Source organism: Macaca nemestrina, chromosome 4 (assembly GCF_043159975.1).
Source record: "Macaca nemestrina isolate mMacNem1 chromosome 4, mMacNem.hap1, whole genome shotgun sequence".
NCBI lineage: Eukaryota > Metazoa > Chordata > Mammalia > Primates > Cercopithecidae > Macaca > Macaca nemestrina.
Window position 1 is genome coordinate 81,663,908 of NC_092128.1, and position 13,637 is coordinate 81,677,544.

At 32.2% G+C, this 13,637-nt stretch overlaps 1 protein-coding gene across 5 annotated transcripts in view; it reads left to right on the top strand.

Moving 5' to 3' along the window:
- LOC105475592 (PHD finger protein 14) overlaps positions 1–13,637 on the top strand; it is a 200,515-nt gene that overhangs the window by 141,461 nt on the left and 45,417 nt on the right. For 3 of the 5 annotated variants that reach the window (XR_983486.3, XM_011730974.3, XM_011730973.3), the window contains exons 17-18: positions 127–156; positions 951–1,068. Coding sequence is in view for 3 of the 5 variants with exons in the window: in XM_011730974.3 (XP_011729276.1) it covers positions 127–156; positions 951–1,068 (148 nt within the window). In the remaining 2 variants the exon portion in view is untranslated. The remainder of the gene's footprint in view (positions 1–126; positions 157–950; positions 1,069–13,637) is intronic. The other 2 variants (XR_011622187.1, XM_011730976.3) reach the window with 1 other exon arrangement.

A 13,637-nucleotide genomic window follows, 5' to 3' on the forward strand; every position in this document is an offset into this window, starting at 1 on the left:
TGCAATCCTTTCTATAAGATGTATACTCTTTGTTATTTGTTGTTAAATTTTGGTCTTGTTATTCCAACTGATGCAAAATTCTTTTTACAAAGCACTGAAATAATACAGATTTTTCTTCATTGTCAGCAGGATGAGATTGTCTGAAACGAAGAATAGGTATGATAGTTTTCTTAGATTTTGTACATCATAGGTGGCAAAGACACTATCAAAACATTTGTAAGTTTTTAAATGTACTAGGAAGTACTTTGTAAAACCAAATGGTCTGAAGAAAGTGACAGGTAAATTTGAGGGAATAAAACTAAATTATTGGGGTAGTGTTCTACCTCTTTGTATATTTAAATGTTCTGTGATTTAACATGTAAAGGTTATTTTTATTTGCTGTAGATTGTGTTAGCATGCTATAAATGTTAGAAAGTTCACTTACAATCTACTTTAACTTGAAGAAAGAGAGAAATCAGGTGCAAATCGTATAGCATTGATTGCAACCTAGTGTAGCCTAGTAGAATTTCTGAGTTTTAAAATTTTTTAAATAATCAAAATGTATTTTATTGGATTCATATCCTTGAATTATATATGTATCTTATTAAATAAAGTGATTTAATGGGCAAATGATTAATTATTTAAGTTCACAATTGAAATTATTGTGGTTGTTTTGAACACATGATTATACATATACATTCATTCATATGCTCTTAATATTTCTGCTGTCAGTGTTCTAAATATTTGTTTTGTTTGTTGATTTTATTGCTGTTGTATTTTGTTTTTGCTAAAACATTTATTTCAGGTTTAGTTTGCCTTTATCATCATCATTAATTTAATGATCTTGTGAGCCAAGGATAAAATTAACAGTGTTGAAGTTGAAATATACAATAGTTTGTCTTTTTGTCTTTGAAGTAGGTGGTTTTTATATTATTTAGATACACCTACCTATAAATCTGTTTACCCTGCAGGTGTGATGAATGCAGACTCTGCTACCATTTTGGCTGTTTGGATCCTCCTTTGAAAAAGTCTCCTAAACAAACAGGTTATGGATGGATATGTCAGGAATGTGATTCGTCATCTTCCAAGGTAAGTGGAGGAGTCTATAAGAAAAGGGATTGTTTCCCTTCCGTTTGATAGCTTTCCCATGTCACACAATTAGCTTCTTTAAAGATAATTGGAATATGAAGGACCAACATTTTAACCAGTACACCTTAAGAATATATTGCTATGGTTATTTTCTTGCTCTTAAATTAAGGAAAAAACAACTCTACTAAATTATGTGAATTTTCTCTATGGAAATGTAGTTGTTTAATGTATTCTCTATTATTGTAACATATTAAATAGTGCTCCAGTAGCCCAAACAGATCACTCTTTGCTAATTTAACACACTTGAGAATGGCAGGGAAATTCCACCCTGAGTCATAATAAATTATATTAGCTAACAGAATAACCAGTTAAATAGAATTTTACAGATGTTTTATTTTGAAATATATTAATATATTGTAATATCTTCTAGAATCTGTTCCTTTAAAAAAAGAAAAAACGAATTTCACATCCTAAATCTTATTTCTGATATTTATTTTAGCTGAGTAAAAAGAATGAAATTTCTAACAAGGTTGTTTAATAGATTATACCCCCAAATCAATTTGAAAATTATGTCTTTTTAATATTAACATTCTAAACTTACATTGTAGTAATCTGTAGTTTATTTTGTGGCTCATTAAATTGAGTAAGTAAATAGCCAGACTCATTTTGACTAATTTGGCAGAAATACTGAATATATTTGAATGAAGACATTCTGGTCAACTGTAGATTGATCGGAGTTTTCTTTCTCAAAACAGATGATGAAAATTAACTGTCTGTTGTATTATGGACATCCAGCCATCTTTCTTCAATGCTACTTAAATGATTTTTGTAGTCCTAGAGTAAATTAAATTTGATCATGTAATCAGAAACATTCTTTTATCATTAACTAAAATGATTTGCTTCAGCTTACCACAGAGGCCTTCTGCAAAAGTCTATTAAAAACTGCAAAAAGACATTTGGTTATAGAAAGAAACTAAACTTTTTAAAAATATCAGAATATTTAAAATTATACATATTTTTTGCCGGGTATGGTGACTCACGCCTGTAATCCCAGCAATTTGGGAGGTTGAGGCAGGTGGATCATGAGGTCAGGAGTTCGAGACCAGCCTGGCCAACATGGTGAAACCCTGTCTCTACTAAAGATACAAAAAAATTAAACAGACGTGGTGGCGAGTGCCTGTAATCCCAGCTACTTGGGAGGCTGAGGAAGGAGAATTGCTTGAATCTGGGAGGCAGAGGTTGCCGTGAACCGAAATTGCGCCATTGCATGCCAGCCTGGGTGACAGGGCGAGACTCCAACTCAAAAAAAAAAAATTATACATATTTGCATGAGGATTGTTAAAATATAATATTTGTGTATATTTTATTTAATAATCAAGCATTTTAACCTAAAATTATAAACTATATAGTAGCAATAATTATTTTCCAGGCATTTTATTAAGGCCTAGATTTAAGAACATATTTAATTTTAAAGATTTTATTGCATAGTTCAAAAATATATTCCCAAAATTTTATTTAAATGTAAAAATAATGAAACACTAGAGAGTTTAAATAGTTGTCTTATGAGTCTCTTTAATAAGTTTTTTTAAGTGCATTTTTTGTTTGGGATTTTCTGCTATCCCCAACAAATAAGTTAGGAAAGCAATTTTTGAAATAGGATTTCCTACCTTTTTAAAATATACCTTTTTACATATATTCTTTTGAGAAGGCTCAATAATACTATAAATATGTAGTATTATGTTAAATGTTAAGTTATATAGTAATGTTGTTAATGAACATTGAAAAGGCAAGGGGGCATATTTCAGATTCGTTTGAAATATAGCATACATTTTGTACATGCCATACGTGCCAGTAGCCATTGGAAAAGGTTTTAGTTTTGTTTTCTTCTCTACCACAGAATGGGTCTTTGGACTCTGAGTGGAAATGCATTAGGAAGGCACATTGTTAGAAAACTTTCTTTGTATTTGCTGTACTATGTTTGACCTGTGGTTGAATACCAATATAAACAGCTAACATTTTCAAAATTTTGTAAAATATGGTTTCTAATTTTGGAATGTCACAGCAGTTTACTTTAAGGAATGAAACAACAGTGAAATGGATTCGTATTTTCATTATACTTATATGACTATTAGTATACTACTATTTTCCAGTGAAAAATTAAATTTAATATAATATTTAAGCTGAAACATATGGAGACTTAATTGATTCCCTTGAATATTTGTGCTGCATCAGTTGTTTTTCTTACTTTGGAAGACTTCCATTCATGAACAGTGGGTAGTAAATTTCTGTTTACATTTTCTCCTGAAAGATGTTTGCTAGTATTAGAGCCTAAGAAGAAAACATTGATAGATAATGTCATGCTTTATAATTCAGTGAATGCTGCAGAAGCTTTTACATTAGGAAAGCTGTATATTATTAACATCTGAGTCAAGAAAATTAGTCACATCTTAGGGCTTAAAAGAAACCCAGAATGAAAGTTCGTATGCTTTGCTTATCCTCTATTCTCCTACATTTGCTTTGGTGGAATATTATTTGCTAGGTAGCCTTGGGTTTATTTGCCATGTTCATATATTTTAATGAAATGAAAAGCTAAAAGAGAAATACATATTGCCATAAGAAAGGAAGTAATCAATTGCAAATAAATTTAGATGGTAAAATGTCTCCAACTTCTTTCTCTGTGGTAGTCATGTTTTTAAGTCCAACAAGTCTTCACTTTTATTTGAAATTTTGACTCCCTGTTTGTTTTGCCTAGAAGTTTAGATAATACAAAGCAAGGGTGTATAGTTGAATATTTGCTTGAAAAATGAATTGCACTTTAACATTTTGTCAAAATTTTGTGGACCAGGGGAAGCTCTAAAATATTGCTATTTATACTGTCAGCAGCTATTTATGTATTACTTTGTCTTTCAAGTAACAAGTTTTTGATATGGAGTTGTATGAGGGCAAAAATTTCTATCTTTACCCCTGCCTATTACTTTTGTAGAAATTCCATAAGAGTCTAATAAGATTCATCATATCTAAATTCATAATTTTTTGTTTTAGCACATGAAAGCTGAATTACACCTAAGTATTTAGTTTTAATAATATGATTTAATAACAATTTACCTTAAAGAAGAATAATGACTATTTATTCTACCCAAAACCATGAAGTATGGCATAATAAGACTTTCTCTGTCTCATCAACTCTTCATAAACCTAAGTAGTCATTTTGAGTTTCATAAAAAATAGCCAGTTACATGGATATAAACATCCACATGTATGTACCTACATGGAGGCACAAATATACACACATACAAATACACGGAGACACACACACTCTTACACAAAATGTACCTTCTCCAATAGGCTATGCTTCAAAGCCATTGACTAAGACAGCAGCCACCCAGACAGTGCACTATGCTTATATTCAGTGGAGCTAGTTCATTGCCACCTGTCACCCTGCATTAGGGCTTTTTTCCCTTGCTCGTTACTGTGTTGTGAAAATCCTATTGTTAATAAATGCTACATGCCTGGAAAAGAAATGTATTTTCTTCTTTCTTAACCTCAACTTTTCTCTTATTTTTCCTTCATTTCTTCTTCCATCCATTTACCCAAGTCACATATCTGGAATCATGTTCAAACCTTCCCCATCCTTATCTCACGTAGCAAATCACTTCCTGAGTCCTATGAAAGTTTTCTTCTTTAAATATTTCTCCAGTCTGCTCTTTGCTCCTTTTTTCCACTACTACTGTCTTGATTTGGTGCTTCACTTCTTCTCATTCTATTATGGTTCTTCCTGTTTTAGAAGCTATCTAAATAGGTATGCCAGACTTATCCCCTTTTTATCCATTCTGCTTACGAGAGGCTTCTAAATGAAGTGTTTGCACCACAGTAGATATACAAAATGACTCATTAAATTAGCTTAATTCTATATAACATCTATCTTAATTTTCATGTCTGAGTGTATTTTCATGATTTAAATATGCTAGTCCTATAGAACAGGTACATAAAACTTCACACATATATATTTATGTTGAGGTGCATACTTCAAATGTTTTTACTATTGATATGCATCATCAAAAATAGCTTTCTGAAAATGTATTTATCATACCTCTGCTTGAAATATGTCAGTGTTTTTTCATTCTTCTTCATATCCGAAATAAAATCAGCCAGATTAGGAAATTAACGTTGATATATTATTACTGTCTGATCCTCAGATTTCATTCAGATTTGGCTATTAATCCCAGTAAGGTCATTTATGGCAAAAGGATTCGGTATAGAATCACAGGTTACATTTAGTTTTCATATTTCTTTTGCCTTGAATCTGTACAGTTCCTTAGTCTTTCCTTAACTTTCATTAGCTTGTGACTTTTGAAAATTACAGAGCAGTTATTTTGTAGAATGTATTTCACCGTGTATTTTTCAAATATTTTCTTGTGGTTTATATTCATTATGCATCTTTGATAAGAATACCACAGATGTGATGTTGTGTGCATTCTACACAAAATTTTGATTTGAATTATAGATAATGATGTTATATCTTAGGAGTTGTCTGCCAGTTTCCTAATTAATTAGTGATTTCTGGGGAAGAACCTTGAGACTATGTAAAAATATCTTATTCCTCATCAAACCTTCATTTTCTGTTTTATTCAGTGGGGTTATATTGAATGTTATTATTTATTTTTATTTTCAAATTACTACAAATTCGGCTAATGAAAGCCACTTCAAGCTGCCTTCTATATCTTTTTGACATGAGTCTACCAATCTTCACGTACTTTCTTGCTGAAGGTTTTCCAGGCTCAGCTTATGCTGTCTCTATCTCCATTCCTGGAATCAGCTGTTTCTCCACGGAGCCCAGGTTCCTTTTAGTGGAAAATGATATTTCGAAACCAAGATCTGATGTGGTCATTGTTACGGGGATATTGCTCTTCCTGGTTCTTCTCAGAAAAAGCAGAGGACTAGATGTAGGTATATGTATTCATACACAGCCACACTTACATCTGTATTTTTGTTTTCATAGACATTGAAAACTAATTTTCTTCCTTTTCATCTTTGTAAATAACTCCTTTGTAAATAACTCTCTGCCAGAAAACTGGCTCCCATTTTCCTTAATATATACTCTTATATCATTACTCTCCTGATATGAAACCAATCTCGTGTCACCCTCTACTCCTACCCGCATGGATACCTACTTTGTTTATCATCTGATAACTTTTAAACTGAATTGTTCAGGAAGAGGAGAGAGAATGGATGAGGACTGATGTTTGTATTTTTTACAAGTTCCACAGGTGATTTTATGAGCAGTTAGGAATAAGAACTACTGTTATACCTAGTTTTTAAAAACTTCAATTTTTACAAAGTTTTGAAGCTAAAATTTAACTTTTTGGAATTTTAAAACAAATATACAATGTGTATAACCCAGTCAAATGTCAACAAATTGACATTTTAATGTTATATTGTATATTGCCATATAAGATATAAAGTAGACTTAGGATTGTAATTTTAAAAATTGAACATAGTACATGCTTCAGTCTTTTCCAGGATATTCTTGATAAAGATCTCAACAGCTTGTATCTGCTGAAACACTTAACATGAAGATACTTGTCTTAACATGATTAAATGAACAGGTATAAATATTTCTTTTAAAAGTGCTTCCTCCAGGTCACATGTATTCACAGATGCCACGGAGGATTTAAATATCCGTCATGTACTTTATCGTGATTATGTCAGTTATTATTGTAGCTTTTCATCTTTGTTTAAGCTATGTTTTGTGAGAAGCCATGGAGTATACATGACAGGTCATTATCTGACTGCTACAAGATGAGCTGTCTTAGCTTGGAGACTTCTATTTGGTTCACTCTTATTTGATCTTTCTAGTATGCTACATTTTTTGAGTACTAATAATTTGTGAATTCATATGCATAGAAATTTCATCCAAGTCCTTATGGAAGATTTTCTAGAACTACAAATGCGTGACAGACTAGCTAAGGCAAGTGATACTTCTCAATAATCATTTGTATTAAAAATCTTTAAGTAGAGGACATATGACATTTTTAATTTTGGTTTTATTTTTTATCTTTTCTGCATTGAAATAAATTCTATAACTATGTCAAAACAACATCTATAAATATATATTTTCAAGTAAAACAGTCATTGAGAATTGTGTCTCTTTAAGAACGGAACAATCTCTTCAGGAGTATCTTGCCACAATACATTAAACAAGCACATTTAATTGAACTTGGTAATATTGGAAATTGAATGTCTGAATTTTATGCATTGAGGAGATTTATGAAAAATATAAAATTAAAATGAATTATCCTTTAAAGTTCTTTAAAATTTGAAGCATATAACTGACCCATAAAAAAGGGACTTTTTAATATTTTAACTATTCATTTGACCTCTGGGATTTTATCTGACATTAGATTGAATTTTAAGTTTCTGGATTTTACATAGCTGACAGAGAAGTCATTTTTAGGTAAGATGTATACCACTTAGCTGTCTAAATTCAGTACTCTTCTGGCGTTTGTGTGACAAGCTTACAAAAGCTTACAAAAATGTACTTCATGGAGCTTTACTGAGTTTTGGTTTGCCTTTTTACTAATACAGATATGTAAAAAGTCTGGAAAAAAGGTTGTCTGTATTGTGTCCTATATTAGAATTAAATAAAACAAATCTGTGGTGTTTTGTAGACTTACTAAAAGTCAGAGAATTAAAACTGTGGTATGTGGTTTTCCTCAAGGATGGTTTTAGTTTTGTATTAAACTTTAGATTTCCTCTTTCCTGGTGGGTGGGATAAAGCCCACAGATTTCCAGTTGATCCTGTACTGTAGAACAAGGTCCTCAACTAAGTTCAGGCAATTGCTAATTGCTTCTAGCATGTTCCTTGGCAAGTGAAATTGTTTGTATAAATGTCTTTTAATCTCTTAGTTTCTAAATGAGTGCTGTAGTTTAAGACTATTAATAATGATTTGCTTAATAATCCCACTAATTATAGTTGGTACTTTGCTTTAAAAAAAAAAAGTACAGTGTTGTATTGTTCATACTGAACATTTATGTCCCAAATTGAGCTTATTAGTCATCATTACTGCCTAGTCAAGTAGGTGGTTTTATTAATACTTGACTGTCCTAGATGTGTTTTCTGAAACCTATTTCTAGACAATGTTTTTATCAAGTAATCATTTTCAGTAAAACATAGATTGTTTACTAGTCATTGTTAATAGTATTAATAGAATTGGAATCAGTATTGATCTGTTTAGTTCTACAACCTAAGATCATTTTCATGGGAATCATATAATATATATTAAATGTATATACTTCAGTAAATTATTCCTGAAGAATCATTTTGAAAATATGATTTCTTAAGATAAGTTTGTCAGTGTTTATGATACACATATTTTGATATATTTAAATATCAAATTCACAGAGAAAGGAAAATGATTAGAACTTCTAAAAATAGACCATCTTTCTCTATATTAATAATTTACAAAATTGAAAAACTAAGCCACTTTCTAAATTATGCTCACTACAAACTTGAAAAACTAAGCCACTTTCTAAATTATGCTTACTACAAACTTGAAAAACTAAGCCATTTTCTAAGTGGCATGTGGCCTGGTACATTTACATAGCATGCTGTGGAATACCGTATGTGATGAGAAACTAAATCATAACTGAGATAATTAAAGTACAGTAGGTGCCATACATATAAATGTCTTTTAAAAGTCACAAACCTCATACTGTCCTTTAGTTTAAAATTTTTTGTGTGTGTTTTTATTTTTTGTTATTGCGTTATTTCAGCTACTAAAATGCTGAGAGTTAAGATAAAGGACATTTTATTACGGCTTTACAAAAGTTAATAAAAGTATTTTTACCTTGTTAACCCAGCGTTTGAAATATTAAAATTGGGTTATATAATCAACCAATATATCATAGATCATACTGTTATAAAATTCAGAAGTGGTGTGGAATATATTAATTATGTAAATTTTTATTCCAGTTTTTATTTGTAGTGTGAGTGTGAGAAACATGTTCATTGTGAAAAGATAGTCCTAGTGGAATTAAACTAGTCTATTCTCACAATTGTGAAAGAATCACCTAAATAATACAAAAGGCTTAAATCCTGGCTTCAAGAAAACAAAGTGAGATTGCATGCATTGTAGATGTAGATATAGTGAGAGGAATTTGGTTCCTCTAATTTATTAAACATTTTAATTAGTTCATTAGTTCATAACTTTGTAAAATTATATTGTGGTTTAAGAAGTGCTCTTTTGCTTATGACTAAGAGACTTCTTCAAGACAACCTTCAAATCTAAGCCAAGAAAATTCAAAGAATGAACTCTGATAGTTAATGGAATTGAGTTCTTTGAAAGCAAATAGAGTTAAGCATTCTACTTTTGATTTTCTGATGGAATCTTTCCTAGGTGTGATAAGAAGTTGTAGATAGAGGTTAGAAACATAAAGTACATCATGCCATGTTACTCGCCTTTTAATATATTCATTTTTTGATGTTTCTGAAATTAGATTGTGTATCTATAAGCAGTTTTTATCTTTAAGTGATAATAGTTATTTTTCCCAAAAAATTGCCATTAAATTGGTGGAGTTCTTATAATCGGATGCATTGTATAGTAGGAAGATAGAGTAATTTAAATTATATAGAAAGTTAAGTATGCAATGTGGTATAGATGAAAGCATTTTTGTGAGCTTTGAAAAGAAACAAACTGGGTTGAAGTCTTAACTGTTTATAGTACTTGTGAACTTCAGCAAGTTGTTTCACTTGAGCTTTAGGTTGATCATTTGTGGAAGGTTGAATGGCAATACTGGGAAGTGTAGAGGTGCTCAGTAAGTGACTGAGTAGGTAAGCATTTTAGGCGCAGAGAGAAAAGTTCAAAATTAGTGATAATATTCTGATTTTCAAATGTTAAGAAATGTTTTTTAAAAGTAACCTGAAGAGTAATTTTGTGTTTCATTTTCTGCCTTCACACACATCAAATAAAAATTTTTCCTGTCTCAGAGTTTCACACTAAACAGAGGAAGGTCATGTCTAACTTTTTCATGCAGAAAAAAGTCCATTTGTTATAATTTCTTGGTAGAGTTAAGAGGCAATGAAAGCTATCTTTATAATTAATGTGTTTTTAAACCATGGCATTTATGACTCTCTAAATTTTTTAAAGTATATGCTATCCTATCAGATTTTCTAAATATACTATAGTTAGTACTTTTAATATTGATGGTAATTCATATTTCACTTTAAATATAGAATTGTGGTCCTCTGTGAATTATGCAGAAAATCATGCAGTAATATATTTATTTTATAAGTAGAGAGAATGATATTTAGAAGCAAAAGATTTGTTTTGTTTAAGCCATATTTAAGCCACTGACTCTGCCTGGTATGAATAATAGGAAAAGACCTAACTCATACGGAAAATTGCTTTTAACTGAAGACGTGTTTTAGTAACAAGTGAAGAAATATCCAAGAAATTTTTCTTAGACTATAAAGGCATATTTTTTTCTTTGTCAAGGTCATTAAAACTGTAAACTTGAAACTGAAATGAAAATACAAAGTAAATAAAATAAAATGTAAATGTAACAAACCGCTGAAGACAGTTGTAAGACAGTTTATAAGTCCATTTTGTCAAGGTGTATGCAGTTTCTGATAACAAAAGTTTCATCAACCCTAACGAATGACTTTTTAACAGGTAAATATCAGCAACACACCCTTTTTCTTATATACATGTGGATCCTTTTAAGAATAGTTATGTTGGAAAATCTGAGCTAGCACTTTCACATTCCTTGTGGAGCCTGGAAGTTAAGGTTTTTAACTTTTAGAGCATATTGTTTAAACACATTTAGAATTTCAGAGCATGATTATGTGCCATCAATGTGCCTTACAGCATTTATGCAAAAGAAAACCTTACTCTTAAGTAAGGAAATATGTACTAATTCTCCGATGCTACTAATTCTTTTCTTTTAGAAATGTAGACTCTCAGTACAGTAGCCCCCCTTCCCCTATTTAATTGCAGGGGATATGTTCCAGGACCCCTAGAAGATGCCTTAAGCCAGTTGTTTTTTCCTGGACATGTCTTTTCAGTGAAAAGAAACATCTTATGGCTTCTCTTTGGCATATCAAAATTGTTAGCATCACTACTCTTGCACTTCGAGGTTAAGGAAAATAAGGGTTATTAAGTAAAATAAGGGTTACTTGAACAGAAACCCTGCAATACTATGATGGTTGATCTAGTCACTGAGACATCTAAGTGACTAACCAGCAGGTAGCACATACAGTGTGGACATACTCTGGGCAAAGGGATGATTCATGTCCCAAGTGGGAACGAGTGAGACAACCTGAGATTTCATCATGCTGTTCAGAATGGTATGCAATTTAAAACTTAAAAACTATTTATTTCTGGAATTTTTTTTTTCCTATAACTTCTAGGATATATGTGCAGAACGTGCAGGTTTGTTCGATAGGTATACATGTGCCATGGTGGTTTGCTGCACCTGTCAACCCGTCAGGGGTTTTAAACCCTGCATGCATTAGGTATTTGTCCTAATGCTCTCCCTCCCCTTCCCCCACCCCCCGACAGGCCTCGGTGTGTGTTGCTTCTCTCGATGTGCCCACATGTTCTCATTATTCCACTCTCACTTATGAGTGAGAACATGGGGCGTTTGGTTTTCTGTTTCTGTGTTCGTTTGCTGAGAATGGTGGCTTCCAGCTTCATCCATGTCCCTGCCAATGACATGAACTCATTCTTTTTTATGGCTGCATAGTATTCCATGGTATTTCTGGAATTTTTTTATTTAATATTTAATATTTCCAGATCACAGTTTACCATGGGTAACTGAAACCTGGGAAAGCAAAACCACAGTTAAGGGGAGATTACTGATTGTACTTTATATATATGTGTGTGTGTGTGTGTGTGTGTGTGTGTGTGTGTGTGTGCGTGTGTGTGGCAAAGGGTAGTGATTCATACATATAAATTCTTCAGAACCCTATCTTTATGCTTTACAATTCTTTCCCTTTCTATCCCCTGCCGTCCTGATTCCCAGTAGAGGGAACCATTAATGATATACTTCCTTAATCATAGCATATGTTTCTTTATTTGTTTCCCTTCATGTTACTTTAACAATTGAATTATCTTTTTCTGGGAATATCAGGTATGCTGTTGTTAACACGTTTTTTGTTGGCAAAATGGCATTAACAAATAAGGCAAATTGTAAGAGTATGGCCCACATTGTCCTCCCACTGCCATATAGTTCCAGCTTAGTCCAGTTCTGCTGTATATTAAATTAGTAGTAGCTTCAGTAGTGCTTCCTTGGTCTCCCATAAAACATATTCCCTTTCTCTTTTCCAAGTTCTGAAATTGCCTAGCTGCGTGTCCAGGAACTTCTCTGAGCTGTAAGTTCAGTTTGTCAAAATCAAGAATCTTCCTCTTTTATTCTGTGTCATGTTTCATCTGCCTTGTTGGTAATTTCCTCCTTTTAAAAATACTTATTTCTTGCCTTCAGTGAACTTCTTCCCTCCTGCTTTCCCCTTTTCTTAGTGGACCATTTCTTTGGTTTTCTTCATAGGCTTCTCTAGGTTGGTTTCACAGTCTTTTTTTCTCACTGCAGTTGATAGCATCTATACCCAGAGCTCAATACTGCACCCATTTTGCAACAGGAAATCTTGGGATTTGGGATGTAAGTGATCCATCTACTTTCAGTGAGTTAATGTCCCTCAAGAGAGACTTTTTGCCTTTTAAAATATCCTTTTGTCTAATAATTAAGACAGTATAGCAATAAATTTACATATAAGGTTTAATTGGCCCTTTCCTCTAATAGTCTCCTTTTACTGAGTAGTTTAAATGACATTTACTTAAGTAGGCTAATGTATATTAATTTGATCTTCAAACTAAATATTATTCTGAAGATATGATTAAATATGCTATAATTAAAGTGTTGGACTCTTGAGTGTTGATTAACTTTAAAGCTGGAAAGTTGGCTAGCCGCAGTGGCTTACGCCTGTAATCCCAATGCTTTGAGAGGCCAAAACAGGCAGATCATGAGGTCAGGAGTTTGAGACCAGCCTAGTCAATATAGTGAAACCCATCTCTACTAAAAATACAAAAACTAGCTGGGTGTGGTGGCGTGTACCTTTAGTCCCACCTACTCAGGAGACTGAGACAGGAGAATCACTTGAACCCAGGAGGCAGAGGCTGCAGTGAGCAGAGATCACACCACTATACTCCAGCCTGGGTGAATCACTTGAACCCAGGAGGCGGAAGTTTCAGTGAGCCGAGATCACGCCACTACACTCTACCCTGGGTGACAGAGTGAGACTCCATCTAAAAAAAAAAAAAAAAAAAAAATCTGGAAAGTAATAATTCAAAGTAGGAATTTTGTTTAATATAATAAAATTTATATCCTTTATATAAAATATTGCTTTAAAAAATACATGCCTCTCACTGTTTTTCTCCTTTTTCCTTTTTTCTAACTCCACTTTTCTGAAGAAAGTTGGTATAAGGAAAAAAAATACACTTTGGGGTTTTAAAAATATTATAAAGGTAGTAACTGGTCATTGCTGAATGTTGGAAAAAAATTTTAAACATAAAGAA